Source organism: Montipora foliosa, chromosome 8, assembly GCF_036669935.1.
Source record: "Montipora foliosa isolate CH-2021 chromosome 8, ASM3666993v2, whole genome shotgun sequence".
Classification (NCBI taxonomy): Eukaryota; Metazoa; Cnidaria; class Anthozoa; order Scleractinia; family Acroporidae; genus Montipora; species Montipora foliosa.
Window position 1 is genome coordinate 7,138,154 of NC_090876.1, and position 21,992 is coordinate 7,160,145.

Here is a 21,992-nt window from a genome sequence, read left to right on the forward strand (position 1 = left end):
ATAAGATGCGTCCTTTCAAGTGTCTAAAACCACATCGCGTCTAAGTAAACGTACTCATCATTAATATACTTCCTCCTGTCACAGGGACCAAAAGGCAGCTCTGGATCTGACGGAAGGCCAGGAAAGAGGGTAAGACACAAAAAGACGCCGTGTTCCATTTTGTGTGTTTATCTTAGGATTATTAACCTGGAGCGTCGGACTGGTGAATAACATGCTTATTTGTCAATTGAAAGCTTTTTCAAACGCAAAATTCGCTCACACTGCTTTTCAGCTGCAGTATGAGCGAAATGAGAGAAGAATCTTCTCGAAGAGGCAAAATGCATCATTAAGGACCCTCTCGTAAGAAAATATCAAAGAGTGGAAAGGGAGGAAAGGGATGTTCGTCTTTTTCCTTGTACGCACCAAGGGTTATGACTTCGCCGCTCTGTTACATGTACTTCGGGGCGTGCTACAGGGGATATCCAACGTAGTTGTCCGAGGAGAATTTGTTAAAGGGATAATTTTTTTTGTGTAGCTATTTTCGTCAGCTATTGTATTAACAACACTCCCCTAAGAAAATCGAAGGCCTTACCAGCTTTTCAGACGTGCAGTCAACAAAAAAGGAGGGGGGTTCGTTACATATTGTAGTACCAAGAGAGAAGAATGGAAAGCGAGCCACACAAAACAAAATTAGATTAGACAATCAGATTAAAATTAGATTACTTCCCCGGAACTAATATTTTTTAATCCGCTTGTCTTCACGTAGGGAATTGCTGGCATCCCTGGTTCGAATGGACAGGATGGCGACCAGGTGAATATATAACTAGTTTCTGGCAAAAGAGACTATACTGAATTCCATCTCTACAGTGAAGGCGCTGAAGATGTTTTTGCTTTAAAATTTGTAACCACAATGATCGATTATTCTATTTTGCTACGATAGGGAAATCCAGGGCGAGGAGGAGAGCAAGGAGACCAAGGGAAAATGGGCGAAAATGTACGACACAAGCTTCGTTACTTTAAAAAGCTGACATCTCAGTGCTTAGCCTTGTTAACTTTAACCCGATTTGCTTGAGTAAATTTTGTTTTTGCTACTGTTTTCAGGGGTCACCTGGAGTTCCTGGTGAAGCTGGTGTACAGGGTTCCAGAGGGCAAAATGTAAGATACATGGGAACAATTGATCAAACGCAATGATTAACTGTCCGTTTCGAAGGTGCTGAATATTCCCACAATTCAGTTTTCTTTTTCTTTAAGAAAATAAAAAGCATGCAGAGCAAACTTCTATACACATTTGAGAACGAACATTAACAAACTATCGTTTGGATGTCACCATGGTAGAATAGTTAAATATGTTCAGTGTCTAATATTTATGAAATCAGTTCTAAAATCTTGAGAAGGATGAGATCCCTGTGCAAATCTCTTTTCGTTCTCGTTTTTGTCATTTCAGGGTCTCGCTGGTCTGTCTGGTGCTGATGGGATATCAGGCGTTAAAGGAGGAAGTGTATGTTCTTCACATCTCAAAACTTTGGAAAATCATTGTAAAGTCACAATAAGACTTCATCAACTTTTATTTTAACAATACCCGTGCCCTTGATACTGAATAAAAGTTTTTGATAGTTGTTTGTAGTTTGTGATGGCTAATGTTGGAGATAAGTGCCAGTGACCCATGTGAACGAAAAACTTGCTTGTAAAATTAATGGACTCACTGACTCACTGACTTACTGATTGATTGATTGATTGATTGATTGACGATAACAGGGAGAAGCAGGGCCAACTGGCAGAAGAGGTACCCGCGGTAGCGACGGAAATGAGGTACAGTGATTATGGACGATATTTCCATTTTACATGAACACCAGAAAGTAAAATATGGTCTTGAAAAAGTCATGTTATATTGATTGATCTTCACAGGGCACAAGCGGCATTCCCGGCCAAAAGGGAGAAGTTGGTCTCCCTGGATTGTCTGTAAGTTGATTGTTAATGAGTGACATACAAAGAGAAACTCATACTATACTCACGCATTATCAACAGCTATCTTTTGCTGCCTGAAGACCAAAATCGCCACTAAACTTCCTACGCTTTGTGTAGCATTCGTGGAGACATCAAGCCGGAACTCCTGTCTAATAATTATTTCAGTGATAATTTTTAGTGGCTGAGGGAATGTTAGCGTGAATTTAGTTTCTCTAATCACTATAATGACATAGTTGAAATCTCCCTTTTCACTTAATGCCATGATGACTTTTCCAGGGCGGCCGTGGGGCACAAGGCAAAGCTGGAATACCTGGAGAAGACGGTGAAAAGGTTTTCAATTACCATGTATTTTTGCGTCCTGATATGAATTTGGACAACAGATATTGGTTTAAGAAACAGATGGTATAAACTTCTGTTTTTTCTAGGGTCAAAAAGGAGATGCCGGACCACAGGGTCAGGCGGGATACGCAGGAAAAATGGCAAGTAAATCATTTCCATCGATTTCAAGTTTGAACTAAACCAACGAACTCGGGCTAAATTTTTCTTAGCAACCTTAGATTCTCTTTTCCACTGCACACATTTGTGGACATCGATAAATGGCAATGATACTTGATTACAAGAACTGAGAATTTCACTGTATGAACTATATCAGTACGAAAGTGTGATCGATCGCTCAAAAATTGTACAGAAGCTATCCATCTGCGCGAGTCCATTCCATTTGCACAAGTGTGTGATTTTTTTCTCACATTCACTTTTCATCAAACAAAGGGTGTCGTTGGTCCAGTTGGAGGTCAAGGATCGAGAGGAGAGCCAGGAACAGTGGTAAGTAACTTCAAGTTTCAAATTTACTTCATTAATTTTAGCGCAAACATTGCTTGTTGTCAAGTGAAGCTATGATCTTCGCAGCTATGAGCGCAATTTTGCAATTGCGTAGAGAAGTCTGAAAAATTCAGGACTTCAACGGGGTTTGAACCCGTGACCTCGCGATTCCGGTGCGACGCTCTAACCAACTGAGTTATAAAGCCATTGACGTTGGGAGCTGGTCATTTGTGGGTTCTAATGGCCCCGTGAGGAATGAATCAATAATGAAATGGTATATATGAAATGAATCAAATATGAACTGCGGATATGAAATCAAGTGAAGCTATGATCTTCGCAGTTATGAGCGCAATTTTTGCAATTGCGTAGAGAAGTCTGAAAAATTCAGGACTTATATATGAACATTTCATCATGGATTCATTCCTCACGGGACCATTAGAACCCACAAATGACCAGCTCCCAACGTCATTGGCTTCATAGCTCAGTTGGTTAGAGCGTCGCACCGGAATCGCGAGCTCACGGGTTCAAACCCCGTTGAAATCCTGAATTTTTCAGACTTCTCTACGCACTGCGAAGATCATAGCTTCACTTGATTTCATATCCGCAGTTCATATATGATTCATTTCATATATACCATTTCATCATTGATTGCTTGTTGTCTTAAAAAGTTCGGTGGTGTGAGATTTGCACACTGCTGTGTTGTTTTGACATGACTAGCGAGCAAATGAACTGAAGCTAAATTGTTCAAAGTTGTCATTTGCAAATTTGGCGCTCTTTACGATGGAGTCATGCTGAACCAGATGTGACCAAGCGCTTTGTGAAAGGACTAGCTCACGAATTGATGTTCGAAGTGACTTTTAGAGAATCAAGCTCAGCGGTGTGTATGTTAGAAAAGTTAAAACTCCCTCGTTTTCTGTTCTCGGTTACTTTATTCCCTGCTTTTAGATTTCTGTGTGGGATTCAACGTCGGCTTTCGTTTACTCTTTTTTACTTTGAGCTACGTTTGACTAACTCGCCTTTTTTTAGTTTTCTGCCGAATGTAGCTCGTGTAGAGATGTTCCTTGTTAGGTCACGTTCAGTGATGTTAACTTTTGCCAATGTTTTTACAGGGCCAAGAGGGAACGTATGGTGTGCCTGGGCTTCCTGGTGATCCAGGCTCAAGGGTAAAACACTTGTTTGTATTTTTAGTTTCCTTGTGAAGTTCGTCTCCGCAAAGAACTGTTTGAGAAACCGCAGTAGGTTTTTGGTTTTGAGTACCTTTCAATAAATGTTTTTGATTTCCATAGGGTGCTCGAGGAGAACCAGGCGTAAAGGGTTATCGCGGAAGCCAGGGAGAATTTGTAAGAAAGCTCCATGTTTTGTGATTTCTGTTGCGGTCTGGATTTCCGAACTTTTCACCATGCATACACAAAGCCACTCAAAACTTTTCGGATAACTTTGCTCAGGCTATAACATTAAGGTATTTTTGAGGCAAATGCAAGGCTGTTATGTGCCTTTTTTTTCTTCTGCTGCAGGGGTCGCGTGGTTTGCCGGGACCTTTGGGTTCTTCCGGACCAGATGGACCAGTGGTTTGTATTGTCAAATTAAATTCATTTTAATTTGCAAACCAGCCTGTCTTAATTTTGTCTATTTTGCCACAAATCTCAGCAAATGCAGAGCATACTTATATACAGTCGAAACCCTTGTTAGCGGACACCCTTGGGATGCAGCAATAGAGGGAAAAGTTTGAACAAAGAGTTTGCCGTGGAAGTTCAAAAGGAATTTTTTTGGTTAGCGTCAATTAGAAGAGTTGTTTTCTCACGAGAGTATTATCCGCTAAAAGATCTTCGATTGTATATGAAGTCGTTACATGATTTGAATGACCTAAAAGAACCACTTTTCGACGAATTTTTCCCGCCCTTTGTTGTTGTTTATTTATGTCATGATATACAGCGATGATATAAGCAATCCTCTCCGTTTGCCTTTAGGGTGGATTGGGCGATGAAGGACCAACAGGAAAAAGCGGCCGTACTGGAACTAAGGTAGTCCGTTTTACTTGCGTGTAGAGTGTTTTCCAAGTGACGGTGAAATCTTCTTTGAATCACATCCATAAATTTTTGCGTTGATTTCAATTTTTTGTTTCTTGTAACCTTTTCAAAGGGTGGTGTTGGTGACCCAGGCCCTTTCGGAGAAGAAGGCGAGAACGGCCCTTCGGTAAGTTGCTTTAGAAATAGGGTTTGAGTGGAACTCTACCAGTTGAAGTTTGTTTGGGAGTTTGTTCGACCAAAATTCGCGATCTCTCACAGTAAAGTTTAGGAAATACTTAAGTTAAGTCATGGCCTTAATTTTTAATGGTTAATTGGTACATCAAATCATCCGTATAGCGAAAGTGATTCCACATTAAAGACTGGGAGAGACTTAAGTTTGTCTCTCAAGCGCTTCAGTTGCTGTTGTGCTAAAAGAAGTTGTCAGTCCCCTCTTCGTATCTATAACTGACGCAAACCAAGTAACAGCTAGCCATATGTCGGATCTCCGCAAACAGTCCTTTATCTTAACGTGTTATATGTTTTTATTACATAGGGAAATCAGGGTCAGCAAGGTCCCCCCGGCTCGCCTGGAACAGCAGGGATATCTGTAAGTAATCACTAATGTTAATTTGAAATGATAATTAGGATCTTAATCACACAAACCCGTTATTTACTTTGACAATAATAATTTTTCCAGGGACCTACTGGAATCGAAGGAGAGAAAGGTTTCTCCGGACCATCTGGAGTGCGAGTAAGTGTTGGAATTATATTTTGTAAGTTGACAGTTGCTGTTGCCAGTTAAATTCACTAGGGATTAACAATTGACCTACGATGGGATATGGGTTAACTTCGAGAGAAACGAACTGATAAATATAAAGGCTTGGCAATGTTGGTATTTTCGGCCTTTTAATCAATAACACAACACACCCAGACAAGCTTCGGTAATCAGAACAGAGGATGAAATTTAGAAAGTCCTTTTTCAAAGCATATCACACAGCAGTCTGGAGCCACTTGGTGGCGAGTATCTCTTCCACGTTTATCAACGCATGACTTTCCAAACTCTGCCATACAAGTCAACCTTTGCGCGTATCTTTCTATTTTTAGAGCGCCACGAGTTCTTCAGTTCCGCACGCACTGTTTAGAATGGCCAATCAGAATAAAGTTATCGTCAAACGAAGACAAGAAGACTGAGCACAAACAATGTGTGAAAATTGATGTAAATTGGTGTAAATGTCAGCCTACTGCTGAAGGGTTAGTTCTAAAAATAGAAAGATACGCGCTAAGTTTGACTCAAGGATATCGTGCATAGGGAGGCTGACATACTCATGGTCTCCCGGCTGAACTAGTTTTGTTTCTTAATTCTCAGGGAAGTGAAGGGAGCTCCGGTGTCAAAGGCGCATCTGGGACAAAAGGAGCTAAGGTAAGTTTATCGTTTTCTGTCCGATTTTATTTAAACTAACTTCAGTTGTACTGACTGCAATCAATCGTTTGGGCGATGATGCCGTTGTTTTCAGTGCAGCGTGTTTCTTTTTTTTTAAAGAGCTAGTTTCTGTTAATTTGTGGTCTTTACTTTGCCAAAATGGGGTCTACTGTCCATTTTGGGATTTTTTAAAGCATTTCTACAGTTCATAGTTAATCGAGGGCCTGGTTATGAAACCTTAGAACCTTCAAAAGCGAGAACAATGTCGTTGCAATCGATGTTGAATTGACCGTGACCCTGCACAATCTTTTGTTTTCGCTTCGCATGGGTTTGCAAATTAGTTGCGCATAATTTAATCGAAGGATTTGATTGGTTATCTTCTAGAAAAAAAGGTGTGTTTCGTGCAGGGTCAAGGCCAAAAATACGGACAAAAACATGAAACAAAGGAACTTGTCGAATTTCATAACCATCTCCATGCATTAACTATGTACAGTTACATATAGCGGGTTAAAACATATGTATTATTACGTTAATGTCTTGTGACTTCACTGCACAATACACTATTATACAGATTCTCTGTGAAGTAATGACAATTAACGTTAAGTTTGAAGTCATTTGACCAGAAACCTTCTAGAATATGGAACTGTTATATGTTATTTTCGTAGGGAGAAATTGGCGAGACAGGAAAGGATGGAGGAGACGGTAAACAGGGCGAAAATGTAGGTTAAACTAATTGCTACGGTGTTGAGAGTTATGCCCTTTGCTATGATAAAAGTGAACAGGCACAACGTTGCGACTTATTCGTTATGTGTCACTTGTGGGGCTAGGAGCAAAGCTTAGCTAGATAAGCTAATAGACGTGCCGCATGTATTATTGAAGGTAGGTCAATTGGGGCTGAGGAGTTAAAATCAACACTTGGCTGGCCCAGCCTACAAGCACGTAGAAATTATCTCAAATGCGTTTTAGTCCATAAATGTCTTCACGGAATAGTGCCTTCGTACTTACTTTCAGAGTTTAGGCACGGACACTTCTTCCATGGCTATAACACCATGCAGAAGCCGTGATTTCCTGCGCCCTCCCTTCGCAAAAACTGCAATAATAAACGGCGCTCGAGCTCGGACTTACAACACCCTTCCGAGAAACATTATACAAGTACAGACGTTCAGCGAATTTAAAATCAAACTAAAGCGCCGTCTTAAACAATAACGCCTGCGGTACACGTTGCCTTTATAACTTAATTATTTGTCAAGTTTTAATGTTTTAATGTCTTTGTTTTTGTGTTGTGTCAGGGCTCCATTTAAACTAGCTTTGCTAAATTTGATGCCCCTGGGTGAATATTGGATTAAATAAATAAAAGATAAATTATATGTTTCTTCTCTAGGGTGAAGATGGTGTCGAGGGACCCCGTGGCATTTTTGGTCAAAAAGGGGAATCTGTAAGTGTGTCGTTCTCACTCAATCGAGGGTATTTTTCCATGCGAGACACTATTACCGAACATTCTCTCCTTTGCATTTCCCCTTAGTTTCATAATGGTGATTGAGAATCCGAGGGAGTAACAAATAGACCATTTGCAAGTTATTTGTTCAGTGACCAGGCCAAAGGCTTGAGTTGACTTAAATTTGATCACAACCCTTGTTGCCTTTCATATGTACGTAAAGGCTAGTTAGCATTAGACGAGTGTTACTATACATGAAAAACAACATTAAAAAACATACTTATGAAAAATATACGTGAAAGCCAACTCAACGGTTTGAAGCCTTAAGGGCAGAAATTCTGTAAAGTCAACCAACTTTATCATAACATGGCTTATTCACATGTATGTGGAACTTATATTAATCATGAAGTCTAAATTTCATTTAAGAAACGGCCCATAGGCTATTCACAAAATTGTTGGAAAACTACGGAATTTTAGTTAGAAGTGTTTTTATGGTCCGACAAAAATTGCTCAGACTCTAGGCATTAACGATAACCCAGTTTGCTTGATCTGTTAGGCAAGCATTTTGCAGGTTTATTTTAAAATCTTCAGGGAGCCTTATCAATATTCTCGCGGGAGAAGAATAAAAAATCTTTAGAAGACGATACGGATGCACTCGCTGGATAGGCTTTTCTTCGCTTGTCCGTGGACTGGTTCGTTTTGAGAAGTATGGTGCAGCTATTAGAGTACAATAGGACAATCACATGAATTTTGGAGGGCATATAGTTTATTTGTGGTCCGAGTAGCATCATTTGCGCCCGAGCGAAGCGAGGGTGTAGATCGCACATTTCCCGTTTGACCCGCAAAAAGGCGCGTTTTACAGACTGCAGTTTGTCATTTGGCCGCGCGTATTGATAATATTGTTTCTTTTACCGCGTTGACCCTCTGTGTTTGTGTCTTCTTTAGGGAACTCCAGGAATGGCCGGCGTAGCAGGGGCAGCCGGAAGAAAAGGAACCAATGTAATGTTGTTTTCGTTTCTTTAATATATATATTTTACAAGTACATTAATATTGCTTCTTTGTACTATAAATAGTGGGCTTTAGATTGAATAACGAGTTTTCAGTTCACTTACAAAACAAGTGAGATCGAGAAAAGCCATGATATAAGGTACTTGAATAATGCATTGTGCCAAAAAAGCGATTGGCATAGAACAACGTATATTCATCGCCAGTGATCAATCTTTGGCAATTACTGTATTGGTGATCCTCACTCAATTTAAACCGCTTCCAGCATGAGATTGTTATTATTGTATTGGATTATTTATTTGCTCCCCGTCCTTCCATTGTAGCCATCATTAAAGCTAATGACCCTTTAATAACCTAGAACACAGCTTAGTATCACCCGAACAGTGCATTGGAAAATGATCAAGAGTTTAATACATTGAAGGGTCTAGAAGGTGACGGTGGAAAAGAAGGTCTTGAAGGATTCATAGGTGCACGTGGACAGTTGGGACCAAAAGGAGAAGCGGGTGCACCCGGAATCGAGGGGGCTTTGGTAGGTAGCTAAAACAACAACATTTATTTGTTTATCTATTTCAAAACCGCGCACCGGTGGCTCAGTTAGTTGAGCACCGGGCTGTCACGCGGGAGGTCGTGAGTTCAACTCCGGCCGGACCAACACGCATGGACTTTATATAACTGAGGAGAAAGTGCTCCCTTTGTAACGACATCTGCGAATGGTTAGACTTTCAAGTCTTCTCGGATTAGGACTATAAGCCGGAGGTCCCGTCTCATAACCCTTGGGTATAAATTCTGTAGGACGTTAAATAACCCACACACTATTTGAGAAGAGTAGGGCATGTAGTTCTCGGTTTTGTGGTTTGATCTAAGGATATAGGGGTTAGGTGTCAATTGGGACGAAAGTTCTGTTTCTCTGCCCCTGCCACTCCATGAATTCTGGCGAATAAAGTGAACTAAACTAAACATAGAGTTTTACAACATGAAATTAAAAAGAAATTACATAATGTAACTGACCATGCATCCATATGGAGTAACTTCAAATCTTAAGTGGTTGCGTGACCACCGGGTATAACTGAAGCTACATTTTAATGTTTTGTTTTTGTTTGGTTTTTTTTTTTTTGGCTTCACCGGAGCGTTTAGTTTTTGTTTTTTTGGGAATTTTAAGGATTTCCAACAAAGTTCTCAAGAAACGAAAGCTCCACTTTACCCAAGGTGTTACATTTTATTTTCAGGGTATACCAGGTGTACGTGGTCGCCGTGGCGAAGATGGAGCACCAGGTTCCACGGTGCGTCACCTTATCTTTGTTTACATAACAAGCTTATGTATTTTTCTCAAGTTATGCTATTGATGGCACAAAGTGACCACACCTATAGCATCCTTAAACACGTTCCAAACAAATCCCAGTGTTTGTTAGATCTTCCTGTTTCTTTGCAAAAGCAGGCGTAACAATAAATCCTCTTTTTTTTCCAAATTAGGGAGACATCGGAGATCCTGGTGATGTTGGGAGCTTAGGAGAGGAAGGAGCAAAGGTAATTATTATGGAAGCTCATTGGCAAGCACATCCACACGAGACATTTTTTCTTCCCTTGCTTGTGAATCGACTCTTACTTTCATTTTTTTAAGTCCAGTGCCTTCGTTAATGATAATTATCTACTACTGATCCAATAACTTAGTGGAAGGAATTCTAGCTCACCACTAGACATTTGCCCTTCTCCAATCTCGTCCCCAGAGTCCGCTTTTCTTTTTGTCAGCAGCAAGAACATGGACGCTGGCCACTTCTAAGGCAGGAAGTCTACGCACGCTGAGAAACAAGTGGTTGTCAACGGTTACAAAAATGGACCTTCACTACGACTGCGCATAAATTGGAAGAAGCCAGAGTCCAAAAGAAAAGCGGACTCTGGGGACGCACGAGATTGCTCCTTCTCTAGCTTATCGAATCTCTTTTTGTCACTGCCATTTTCTTAAAATCCACTTCTTTTGTTAATGATAATGATGATGATGATGACATCTTCTCAGGACTTCACTTATCCGGAAGATCAAATGGCATCGAGGAAAAAACTATAAAAACCCAAAAGAAGAAACCATTTCCAATTAAAAAACATATATGCTGAAAAACTGCAACCGACGGGAGGCAAGCAATTGGCCATTTAAGTTGCAATAAGTAATGGAACGGGGGAATCTGGGACCACCATAGGCAAACCCAGTTGATAGTCGAAGTTGGAGTGGATCTCGTGGGTATCCAAGTATCCAAGAGAAATGCATTTGGTGATCAGACTTGGATTTGAACTCGGAATACCCGTGCACAAGCATATCCTGGACCACACCACATTCTTACTTTCTTTTGCGGCATCATTTTGCTTCGTGAATACTGTTTTTTTTTTAAATCAACAGGGGGACCGAGGAGTTGCTGGACAAGCAGGACCCGCGGGGTATCATGGACCAAAGGTACGTACATCAAACTTGCGCATGTCCAAAATAAGGGCTCTGATATGGCGCAAATCTTACCTGACAGTTGGCAATGCTCTCAGCACTTTTTTATTCAGTGGAGTTAACTTTGCAGTCCACTTCTAGAAGAGGGTGAAGATCGCGACAAATGCGCGTCTACAATCCGTGACGAAAAGCATTGAGACAAGTTTTACCAAACAAATCACACACATAAAGAACACATCACCTCTGTCAAAGTCCTTTATCTCAGCTATCGGAGTGTTTCAATAACTGCAACTTGTGGCGACCTTGCCCTTAAGCTTATTCAAAATGATGCGACTGTATCTTTTTGTTTTTATTGTAAAATATGGTCTATCTCTCCGATAACTTGGGCCCGTTTCTCGAAAGTCCCGAAACTTTACGGGCCTTTTTCGGGTCTAACAATTCCCTCTGTATCTCAAGAACGGAGAGGATTTAAGTCGTCAAACTTCACAGTCAGTTTACTTTTTGTTATCTTCAAAACATGTTAAAAGATCGACTTCCCTGAACAGGTGGTTGGTAGGTTCACAAAATGGCTTTTCGGGCCCGAAACGTTTTCGGGAATTTCGAGAAACAGGCCCCAGCTGAATTGGTATTAGAGATAGCAAAAAAATACGCCTCAATGCTTTATATTCCCACCTTGTTTGAAAGTCTTAAATAGATCATTTTAAAGTTGTAGCTGGCCTAAGAATGGAAGTGAGCCTGGCGGTGACCCCTCTTTGATACAAACCTTTATACTTTCCTAATGTTAATGTAGACTAATTAGAATTAAGACAACACAATCTACATTGTAGAGTGGCTTTCAATTGAGTGTCGTAAAACAAATACCAAAGTAATTACTTCCACCAATCACAGCAGGTACATACAGCGCAATGAACCAATCCAAATTCCTAGTAATTCCGTAGGAAAATCGCGCGTGTAAGTCGCGATTGGCTTTGGTTTTCTTTTTCACTGGTTGATAAACTGGCGCGAGATTTTTAAACCAATCACTAAGCGTAGCAATTGCAATTGCGTAATTTCTTTCGAGAGTCATTTGAAAACTGCTCTAAAAGCAGTGAGGTCCATATTCATACAAGGTCACCAGCAGCCTCGCAGCCATTCATAGGCTAGGTCTTTCAGCAAAAAAAACTGTAAAATGGCCTATTTCGTCGCCTTGCGTTGTTCTTTTGCTGGAAGAAACAACCAAAATGCGTGCCACACGTGCAGCATAGAATTGCGTCAAAATGCGTGCCACGCGTACCGGTCGTGCAGCATGATTACTCATAAGGCTTTTTATAATTTAGGTTTAGAGGAAATAAATTCATTAGTTGTTAGGACCTGTAAGAGCTATAATCTTAGGAAATCTTTAAATATTTTAGTTAATAGACCAAACACTGAGCTCGGTCGTAATTCCTTTGTACACAGGGCTGCAATCGCCTGGAATTCCCTGTCTGATAGTGTAAGATCTTTTTCTAATCAAACAGGCTTTAAAAATGGACTGAAGCAGTTAAAACATACTGTTATGAATATCACTTTTGAAAAAGACAGCTCAGTAGTTTATAATAAGCATGCCGATTTTTATTATTATTAATACATATTTTATGCTTTATTTATTTTTAGCGATTATTTTATCTTATTTATCTAAAGTATAATCACTACCATATATATGTATTGTTAATTTCATTACAGTAGGTCCACATCAGCTGTAAAGTTGCTTTTTTCCTCTTGACCTGCTTTACTAAATAAAGTTATGTATGTATGTATGTATGTATGTATGTATGTATGTATGTATGTATGTATGTATGATCATCAATTTTGCAAAGAATGGCCGTGTTTTCACGAGCGGTTTTTCAGGTCGCTTAGCGAGTGACAACCGAAAATTCCGTGAAAACAGTTTCTTTCCCAACTCGCTTAAAGTTAAGCGAGTAGGCAAATTTCAATAGAATTCTCATTAAACTTAATCCACCAAACGACGTAGCTTAAGCGAGTTGGCAATTACTTTCGGCCAATAAGGAGTCGCTTGCGGTTATTCAAATCGGAAATACAACAGGCGTGCTATTTTTATTATTTTTGTTATATATTGTATTGGCACGTGCTCTCTCCTCATTTTATCTTACCCGTGAAAACACGTATCATTTTTAAGTCGCCTAACGAAGTCTGCAAACAGCCACTTTCAGGAATGTTAAGCGAGACAACGGCTTTCGTGAAAACACGGCCAATAACATTTTTTGCCATTGCAGTAGCAGTCGTCTTTGCTTGAATCTCCCTTTGATCGGCAAGGAAGGTGTCCCAACGCAAACAAAAACGCTCGGAAATCCCATTATTTTGTTGAGTATGGTAGCATCATGTCTGATTGGTCATTTACCGTAGCCATGAAACGGCACCGGGCCGTGGGGCAACGACTGTTTCAAAGCGCCGATGAATTTCAGTGACTTGTTGGTCTATTCCTGAGAAGGAAATTCTCCTTAAAAGTCACTGAGAAGGTAATTTCTGCATCATTTCATTCTATTTCTAAAAGGGAAAGAGAGGTGACATAGGACCCAGAGGAAGGACAGGCGAAGAAGGACAAGTGGTACGCTTTATAACTTTGATTCTTTTTTAATTAGTTGTGGTTACACACATCTTGGTTTAAAGGCCTTCAGGAGGGTAAACGGCTTGGCTTTGGTTCAGCTCAAGTTTCATGTTACCTTTGGGGTGCGGTTACACAGAGAAAGACTCCCCTCAGGGTAAAATAATAGGGAATAATTAATATAATTAGGGATTTTCGTGTATAAGATAAGTTCTGCTTTATGATTGGCCAAGCCACCTCAAGGAGCTGATAAACCGTACTTTTCATTTCAGGAACTGTCATGGGAAGTTCTTTTGATCTTCTTTTGTGTATCCATGGAAATAACCCTAGGGCAGTTTCGGTCTAGAGAACAACGGTTGCATACAAAAACGTCCTTGCCCGTGGGCAAAGGCTATTTACCCATGGGGAAAAGGGCTAGTGTAACCACAACTAATTTTAAAATTCGCTTTTTTGCTTCTTTCTTGCATTTAGGGCGCTTTCCAGTGACAGAACTGAACCGGCCAGACCAGGCATTTGGAAGGTTCAACTCTACAACGCCTTCAAATTAACACTCTTCGAGGATGACATAAACTCCTCCGGAAGAATACGAGGGGTTATCATGCAATTGTTCCTTCAAATTGTTGGATTTTCTTTGCAAACGGACTGGTCTGGCCGGCCAGTTCTGACAAAAGGAAAGCGCCCTTAGTGACCAACAGCGCATGCAAATTAAACATTTCAGCGATGTTCATTTTAACTTAGGGGTCCGATGGAATGATGGGGCGTGTTGGAGAAATGGGAGACGAAGGTTTTGAGGTACGTAGGTTTTAGATAACTCAGTTTAATTTAAGGTCGATAATTTGATTTAAATAAGTATAGGTATACCGGGCCTTAATATCTTGTCACTCCTGTTGTTTATATAGGGTCCTTCAGGATTTGTGGGTACAAGGGGCATAAAGGTTGGTTCAACAAGACCTCATATACGCTGTAGGTTATCTCTGTGATTATGTACTTCCATTGATATATAAATGTCTCGCTCCACTAATGACTAGGGGTTTGGAATCCGTTCCCTCGTGATTGGACTTTATCTCCCCGATGTTCTTGTTCAAGATCTTTTTAGGAGGAAGTGCGGCCCGGTGATTAGGACTCTTTCCGCCCTGAGATCCGGAGATCCCCGCTTCAAGACCCGTACGTTCTGACCACTCGTTGAATTTGTTCCTGGTAGTCCCTGGTTCAACCTCTCGGTTGCACTTTTTAATAGCCAACGGGCCCGGGTTGCTCGAAGCATGGTTAGCACTTACCAGCGTTAAATACCATGGAAACCTATAGGTTTTGATTCCTCTTAACCAACGGTTAGCGCTAACCAAGCTTCGAGCAACCGTTTGCCTCCAGCCAGCTTGGATTCTGGACAGTTTTTTTCAGTGTTTCGTTGATTTCGATTTCATTGGCTTCGCCCTGAAAAGTTCCTATGGGGAGAGGTCAATTATGTATTATGCATTGATGTCTATGCACAGAATACTTAATTAAAGTCGCCACTGCGGAGTGCCTCATTTCTTTTTGGTCAAGTGCGAGCCGCTTATAATGGGCCCAGTGTGAAAATAAACTCTAGAAACAAATAGAAATTAAAACAAATTATCATTGAAATTTCATAATACATCGCACAGTAAACAGATTATTTGCGATGTTCATATTTTGATTCGTGTTATTTATGGCCTTCTGACCGCCAGTAAGACATTGAAAGCAACCCACTCCAACAATAGCCCATTTTCGAAATATCATTGTTCAGCTTGATAGTGAGACAGAGAGGCCAAAACAATAGACCTTTTTCGATATATTAAAATTCAGCTTGAAAAAGAGGTTCTGAGGACAAAGACAAAGGAAAGTGGATGATATACAACTATTTTTCACATTCAGTCCAACGTCTTTTTATTGTTTTTGTCCTCACTGCCTCGCTATCAAGCTGAATATTTGATATTTCGAAAATGGCCTATTGCAATGAATGTGAAATATATTAGAATATCATCCACTTTCCTTTGTCTTTTGTCATCTAAACCTCTCTTTCAAGCTGTATTTCATATATCGAAAGTGGCCTATTCTATTGTATCAAATCCACCAAATCGCGCTCGCAAAAATCACCCAACCGCCTCTTTCTTTCCTTTGAGCACGTTTATCTGAATTGACTTCTGTTTATTTGCTTTTTTAAGGGAGACAGAGGACGTCAGGTATGTGTCAAAAAGTAATGTATGAATGTATGGTAAGTTCGCTTTGGGTCCAGCGGATATCCAGTCCTATATTATTGGTCTAATCAGCGTAAAACTTCCTTACAAGTGAGGTGAGGGGATACGGTGGGGTGGGGTGGGCGAGGGGCGTAACCTTATTCCAAAATGGCCGCCATTTTAGTATTCTTTTGTTTCCATGCAAATTGGCCCTTAACAAAACAAAAGAATACTAAAATGGTGGCCATTTTGGAATAAGGTGTATTGGTTAAGAGCTCAAAATTAGAGATGATGTTGACTATAGCCAAACGACTCCTTAACTATTTGAAGTGATTTATCATTCGAGAAATAACGAGATAAAAATGATGGGAAAACCAAGCCTTTTATTGTTTACTTCATCTTTTTATTTTTTATTTATTCATTTTCTTTTTTTTTTCAGGGAGCTGACGGCGAAGAGGTAAGCAATTTAGTTGTTATGAGTCTTTATCTGTTTGGGGAACCCACATCTAGTGCATCTTAATCAATCGGTCTGTTGACGATGACATAAACTTGGTGAATTGCACTCTCTATACTAATCTGGTGTTTTCATATATCTCCTTTCTCCTTCATCTTCTCGTCCTAATTGTCTTCTTCTTCTTCTTTTTGTCGCCACAGTCGTGTATAGGCTGTTGTCATAGAGGTCTCCAAATTTGTCTTTTCTCCATTTAATTTCCTTTTTTCCTTAATTCCTTGCTTCTTCTCCTTTTCGTCTTTTTTTTTCTCTTTTCCTTTTCATCATAGCATTGTTGGGAACTTTTTTAACCCGTGCACTTATTGACCAATCTCTTAGGGTTCCACCGGAATCAGAGGACCGCCCGGTGCCCCGGTGAGTTTTGGACCATTTCGAGCTGGTGAACGGCAAACGAAAGTAAACTGTTAATTTCCGTTTTTAACTTTTCTTTGACATTACCACACATTTATATAGTTGCTAGGCATCTTTTCTCTATTAGAGACGATGAGTTTATCAATGTGGTAGAGGTTTTTGTCCTGGCATGCAAAATGTCTCCGTCCGTGGATCAAAAACCCCTCGTGCTTGAGCTCCCTTGTTATGACTACGTGTTCCATCAGTCGCGAAAAAAAAAAAACAAAAATAAGTTTTTAGCCTGTGTCAGAAGCATTTTGCCGTTAATTCTTTGTTGATGTTCGTCTTTTAGGTCGTGCTACCTGCTGAGTTTTCCGGACAGTTCACGGTATTTTGTTTTATTGCATTATTCGTTGTCGTATTAATTCCTTCAGAGTTTCCAGCGTACAACCTGTCGATTCCATGCAATTTCAATCACTGTGTACTCGCTTATCGCGTGATGTAAGTTTTTCAGGAAAAGAATTAAGAGGTGATTGTTTAGAGCACACAACGTAAATGTGAAAAGAAGTTGTCATTATCAATCTCATCATGAGACCCAAATTTAAAGGTCGGGGCTACGCTAAAGTTCTTATTGCGCATGCTCAGAAACAAAAACACAAAGATCGATTCAAAAATTAATTCGCGCGCGTGTTGGTTATGAGATGGCAGAACGCATGCGCCACCTTGGGTGCAACCAATCTTATATCTCACGAGCGCGAATGGAACAATGCTATATTAAATTTCATTGTTATACCTCACATAATAAAGCGGCTTCGCCTCGGGGAACATTGAGGGTCACGGGGAAACAAAACTGACTGTTCTCCTTGGGACCAGTCATTAAGTGCTCATTGAACCATGAACTCTTTCATTTTTGCAAAAGGTTCACCGCAATCAGTTTCGATATAAGGTGATACAGTATATGAGCTGATAACCGAGATTGAATAAGCCAACAGAGTGCAAAAAAGTAATATTCGAGATTGAAAATGACACAGCAGGCACATTACATCCGGGAAAACAAATCCAGTGAATTATTTTTATAAATAGTTACCGTGTTTAACTTTTGTCTCTAGTTTCCAGGCCTACAGTCAGCTCCCCTTCGATCAGAAAAAGCTGGATCTCGAAGACTTTACAGAAATAAACGACAGGTTAGAAACAATTCGTCCTGACTTATTACCTTCTTCAGTGCATAGTTAATGCATTAATTATGTTCAGTGCTGCAATTTCAAGTACCAAGGAGTTTAAGCAAAGACGACGGTTTCGACAACGACAGTGCCACAAAGCAAGAATATTATTGGTTAAAAAAGGAAAGAAATAATCGTGCTGCACGTGCGGCGCGCATTTCAGGGTATTGTTTGCCATACTCCGCAAAACAACAGGGAGTCTAAGCAAAGACGACGGCTACGGCAACGAAATCGTCGGTCCAAAATATAAGAAATGAATGAAGGGGGTAGTTTCTAAAGAAACTGTGGTGCTGCGTCGGTTGGGAAGTAGTATACAAAAATTTGGTTTTATTAACGAAGTTGATAATGTAAATTGGCCACCGTACAGAGATTCTAAAAGCTGACGTTTCGAGCGTTAGCCCTTCGTCAGAGCGAATCGAGGAATTGTGGGTTACGTGTAGTTTTTATAGCAGAGTAGGAGCTACGCTATTGGTGGTAATATGGCAACGTGAAAAATAGGAATATATTAGTTAAATGAAAAGCGTTCGTTAATACCGTGAGGATTAAGGGTGCCGATTTGGAAGATGAATTTTTGTTCCAGATTCTTGCGGCCTTCCGTCGTACCTAGATGTAGGGAGAGGCCGCAGATAGCCATGTGTTTTTTGGAGTGGTTAGGGAGATTAAAATGACGAGCGACTGGCTTAAATGCATCCTTGTCATTCTTCTCAACATCGGGAAGGTGTTAGCGCTATCGCGAGTATTTCGCGATTATTCCGTCTTGTTCACACTGTACAATACAGGCGAACTATCATGAAACTGGATGGGTACGAACGCTTTTATAGTTAAAGTCAAAACATAAAATGATATTTCCATTGTTATATGCTCACGTTGTCGTCAAAACCTAAAACTTGGTGATTTTATGTTACTGTTTTGTGGCTTACGGCAGAGAAATGCACGGAAATTCGTGTTGCACGTGCAGTACGGGTATTTTTCCTTTTTTAACTAATAATATTCTTGCTTCGTGGCGTTGCCGTAGCCATAGCCGTCGTATTTGCTTAAACTCCCTAACAACAACAACAACGTAAAATCACCAAATTTGAGGTTTTAACGACAACGTGAGCATACAGAAACGAACCATTCATATTGTACAACGCAAACAAGATGAAATAATTGTGAAATACTTGCGATAGCGCTAAGTTATATTTTGAGGTGACATTTTCTCTGGGGTTGCCGCTCTATTTACCTCCCCCGTGATCTCGTTCCTCCCACTTTGAGTTAGTGCTCAATGGATGAAAAAGAAATTGGAACATTTGCCGTCTGCACCTTATACTTGCTTGAGTCTTTGAGCTGATTTCCTTCTCTCAAAGCAAAAAAGCGAGTTTTTCTTCCCTCATCTGAGAATGAAGGACCAAAAAGTGTTCGGACATGACATAGTACTATACACTTAATGTATGGTCCCGAGGGATACAGTTAGTTTTGTTTTCCCGAGAGTCCTGATGTTTCCCGAGACGAAGTCGAGGGAAACATCAGGACTCTCGGGAAAACAAAACTAACTAGTTTCCCGAGGGACCAGACAGTAAGTGCTTTGTTGTATATTGAGACTTTTCCGTCAACAATCGCAGCAAAACATCCGGAGCGGGCAACAACTGTGGAATTGTATCCCGATCATTTGATAAGGGGCACGTGACCAAGAACCAACCAATCACAGTGCTCGTTTTGTTGAGTGAAAGGCTAGGTATATAACAAAAGTCTTTGATTTCACGTGACGTCACAGCCGCCATGTTGGTGGAAAGAACAATAGCGGAAGTCTTTTGGAAATTTGACTTTATTGTAATGCAAAACTTAAGCAACATTTTTGGCATCAAAATGGTCATCTTATCACGTGAGTGCAATAAAAGAATAAGGATTTTTTTCCTTGCAACCAACCGTTGCAGAAACTTAACCAGACTCGGCTTATTATGATTAACCTTCGGTCTCTTTGATTAAACAAGTTGTCAATACGTCCTCTGTTTTGTTTTAAGATTATTAGCAATTTTAAAGGTTACAATGAATATTGATTTCTTCTCCACAGGTCGAGGAAGATACGCCGCAGGTAATTCACATTAACCTATATAATTAGAAAGCACTTCACACGTGTTGATTAGCAATTGTTTTTAGTAATATGGATAACGGAGGAACGGCCAGAAGACATTTCCATTTGGGCGTGCCTTGGGAGGCTATTTCTGCCATTTCGGTTTTGCATACCATCACACATCTAGTCATCTAGATCTAGGATGGTTTGAGGGCACACTTTTGAGGAACACTTTGTTTCTAAGTGAAATGATCATCGCAGTCAATGAAGCAACATTATTTTTTTTCCCAGCACAAAAACAACAAAACTGTATTTGTAATCCTTTTCATGACATTTCATAAGTAATTGTATGTACTACTGAAATTATAATTATACCTGTATTTGCGTACGAATTAATTTTATGTGAGCCGCAATAGCTTTTACGATAACTGAATTATTTCTGTCCATGAATTGCTTTCAGTAGTACGTTTTCTGAAGCTATCGAGCCATCAACCTTGTTCCCAGGGTCTCTCTTCTCTGTCTCCATTGACAATGGCGACAGAGAAGAGAGACCCTGGGAACGAGGTTGTCCAGCCATCTTTGAGCTGCTTACTTGTAATAAGTTCGTTTTATATCCCATATTAAATAGGGATCACATACTTTCATGTAGATGACATTATTGCTGGTTTTTTCAAGGCCTGCGTAGGGTATTAACCAGGTTTACTTATCGAGGAATTTGACTTCCAAAAAAAAACGTAACTGAATAAAATGAAATCCCCCACAGCTTACTTTTAGCAAAGACCCGGTATATTTATGATGCAATGAGATCGAAAACTGTAATGATGGCATTACAATTTTAGCAATTGTGATCTAAAAAAAGACAAGCTTTTTTTTTTGGTTAATTACACAGATTGACCTCTATGATTTTATCAGTCACCGACTTGATATGTACCGAAATCCGAACGGCTCAATAGAATTTCCCGCCAGAACATGCAAAGACCTCCACATGAGTTATCCAGATCTTAAAAGTGGTTAGTCCTTTTTAATTTTCCTTTTTTTTTTCATTCCATCGCTGTCTGTTGCGTTTGTGTGGTTTATATGTGGCCCTTATCTGATTTTGTCAACCTTCTTTATAACTGACACAAACTTTTTCGACTCCTGTTATTTTTCATCTTATCTGTTTTTAGGGCGTATTCAGACTGATTTGATTTTTGACATTTTCCACTGTAGGGCTGTATTGGATTGACCCGAATGGTGGCATTTCTAATGACGCTATCAAAGTTCGCTGCGAATTTCACGTGAATGCATCGTGCTTATATCCAAGCAAAGAAGGCAAGGTACAGTGGTACACTGTTTACCTTTAGTTGTGGTGGCTTGCCGACGATAAATGTTAGAAGCCGCAGAAAAGGGCACTTTTTTTTTTGCAACCTTTCAAACTTGGACAAGTTGAATACGTCTTCACAGATCCTTATCCACACAAACGTTTGTTCGGGTTAGTGCTCGTACTTTGAGAGGCCACATCGCCTAACATAACCGAAATCGCAGACATTAAGTAGCTTGAGCGCAATTATTTTTGAGCGACAGAGCAGCCCGTTTTATATTTCGGAATTATTTTGCAGTGGTCTTGCTTGACCATTTATAAGCAAATGGGTCATGCAGGAGTGTCAAAAGACACTTAGCGGCACAATTACAATTACAATGATATCGTCAAGTGAAAGTCATAGGAGCAGGCCTATCTCTGTTGGTTAATGCAGGGCTTTCGGAACAAGAGCTCCCCAGTTCGATCCCCGGTGAATTCAACGTCTTTTTCGACTTTCCTCTGATCCTTGTAGCTATAGCTTTAAATACCCGTAAAACGGAGCACTGATAGGGAAAGGGGGGGGGTAAAGGGCGCACCGTTGGCTCCCATTGATACCAGACTCGTAGCTGAAGGAACTATCGACGTTAAATAAAGTGACTTTACCTTAAGGTTAAAGGGAAAAGTATCTCACTTCCGGTTACTTTACTTAAGCTCCTTATTGCTGGCTTTCACTCACGGGATTCGAGTCCATGTTCATTTCTTTCAATGGTAAGAA

The 21,992-nt window shown here is 40.2% G+C and overlaps 1 protein-coding gene across 1 annotated transcript in view; it reads left to right on the forward strand.

Annotated features, from left to right (window-relative positions):
• LOC137967932 (collagen alpha-1(I) chain-like) overlaps positions 1-21,992 on the forward strand; it is a 52,114-nt gene that overhangs the window by 26,606 nt on the left and 3,516 nt on the right. The window contains exons 31-66 of the mRNA XM_068814534.1: positions 85-129; positions 746-790; positions 920-973; positions 1,081-1,134; positions 1,424-1,477; positions 1,735-1,788; positions 1,885-1,938; positions 2,221-2,274; positions 2,370-2,423; positions 2,713-2,766; positions 3,873-3,926; positions 4,050-4,103; positions 4,278-4,331; positions 4,731-4,784; positions 4,903-4,956; positions 5,323-5,376; positions 5,467-5,520; positions 6,136-6,189; positions 6,855-6,908; positions 7,571-7,624; positions 8,570-8,623; positions 9,051-9,158; positions 9,856-9,909; positions 10,100-10,153; positions 11,016-11,069; positions 13,585-13,638; positions 14,374-14,427; positions 14,535-14,570; positions 15,816-15,833; positions 16,267-16,284; positions 16,657-16,692; positions 17,021-17,056; positions 17,778-17,852; positions 19,939-19,959; positions 20,828-20,948; positions 21,148-21,254. Coding sequence (XP_068670635.1) covers positions 85-129; positions 746-790; positions 920-973; positions 1,081-1,134; positions 1,424-1,477; positions 1,735-1,788; positions 1,885-1,938; positions 2,221-2,274; positions 2,370-2,423; positions 2,713-2,766; positions 3,873-3,926; positions 4,050-4,103; positions 4,278-4,331; positions 4,731-4,784; positions 4,903-4,956; positions 5,323-5,376; positions 5,467-5,520; positions 6,136-6,189; positions 6,855-6,908; positions 7,571-7,624; positions 8,570-8,623; positions 9,051-9,158; positions 9,856-9,909; positions 10,100-10,153; positions 11,016-11,069; positions 13,585-13,638; positions 14,374-14,427; positions 14,535-14,570; positions 15,816-15,833; positions 16,267-16,284; positions 16,657-16,692; positions 17,021-17,056; positions 17,778-17,852; positions 19,939-19,959; positions 20,828-20,948; positions 21,148-21,254 — 1,962 coding nt within the window. The remainder of the gene's footprint in view (positions 1-84; positions 130-745; positions 791-919; positions 974-1,080; positions 1,135-1,423; positions 1,478-1,734; positions 1,789-1,884; positions 1,939-2,220; positions 2,275-2,369; positions 2,424-2,712; positions 2,767-3,872; positions 3,927-4,049; positions 4,104-4,277; positions 4,332-4,730; positions 4,785-4,902; positions 4,957-5,322; positions 5,377-5,466; positions 5,521-6,135; positions 6,190-6,854; positions 6,909-7,570; positions 7,625-8,569; positions 8,624-9,050; positions 9,159-9,855; positions 9,910-10,099; positions 10,154-11,015; positions 11,070-13,584; positions 13,639-14,373; positions 14,428-14,534; positions 14,571-15,815; positions 15,834-16,266; positions 16,285-16,656; positions 16,693-17,020; positions 17,057-17,777; positions 17,853-19,938; positions 19,960-20,827; positions 20,949-21,147; positions 21,255-21,992) is intronic.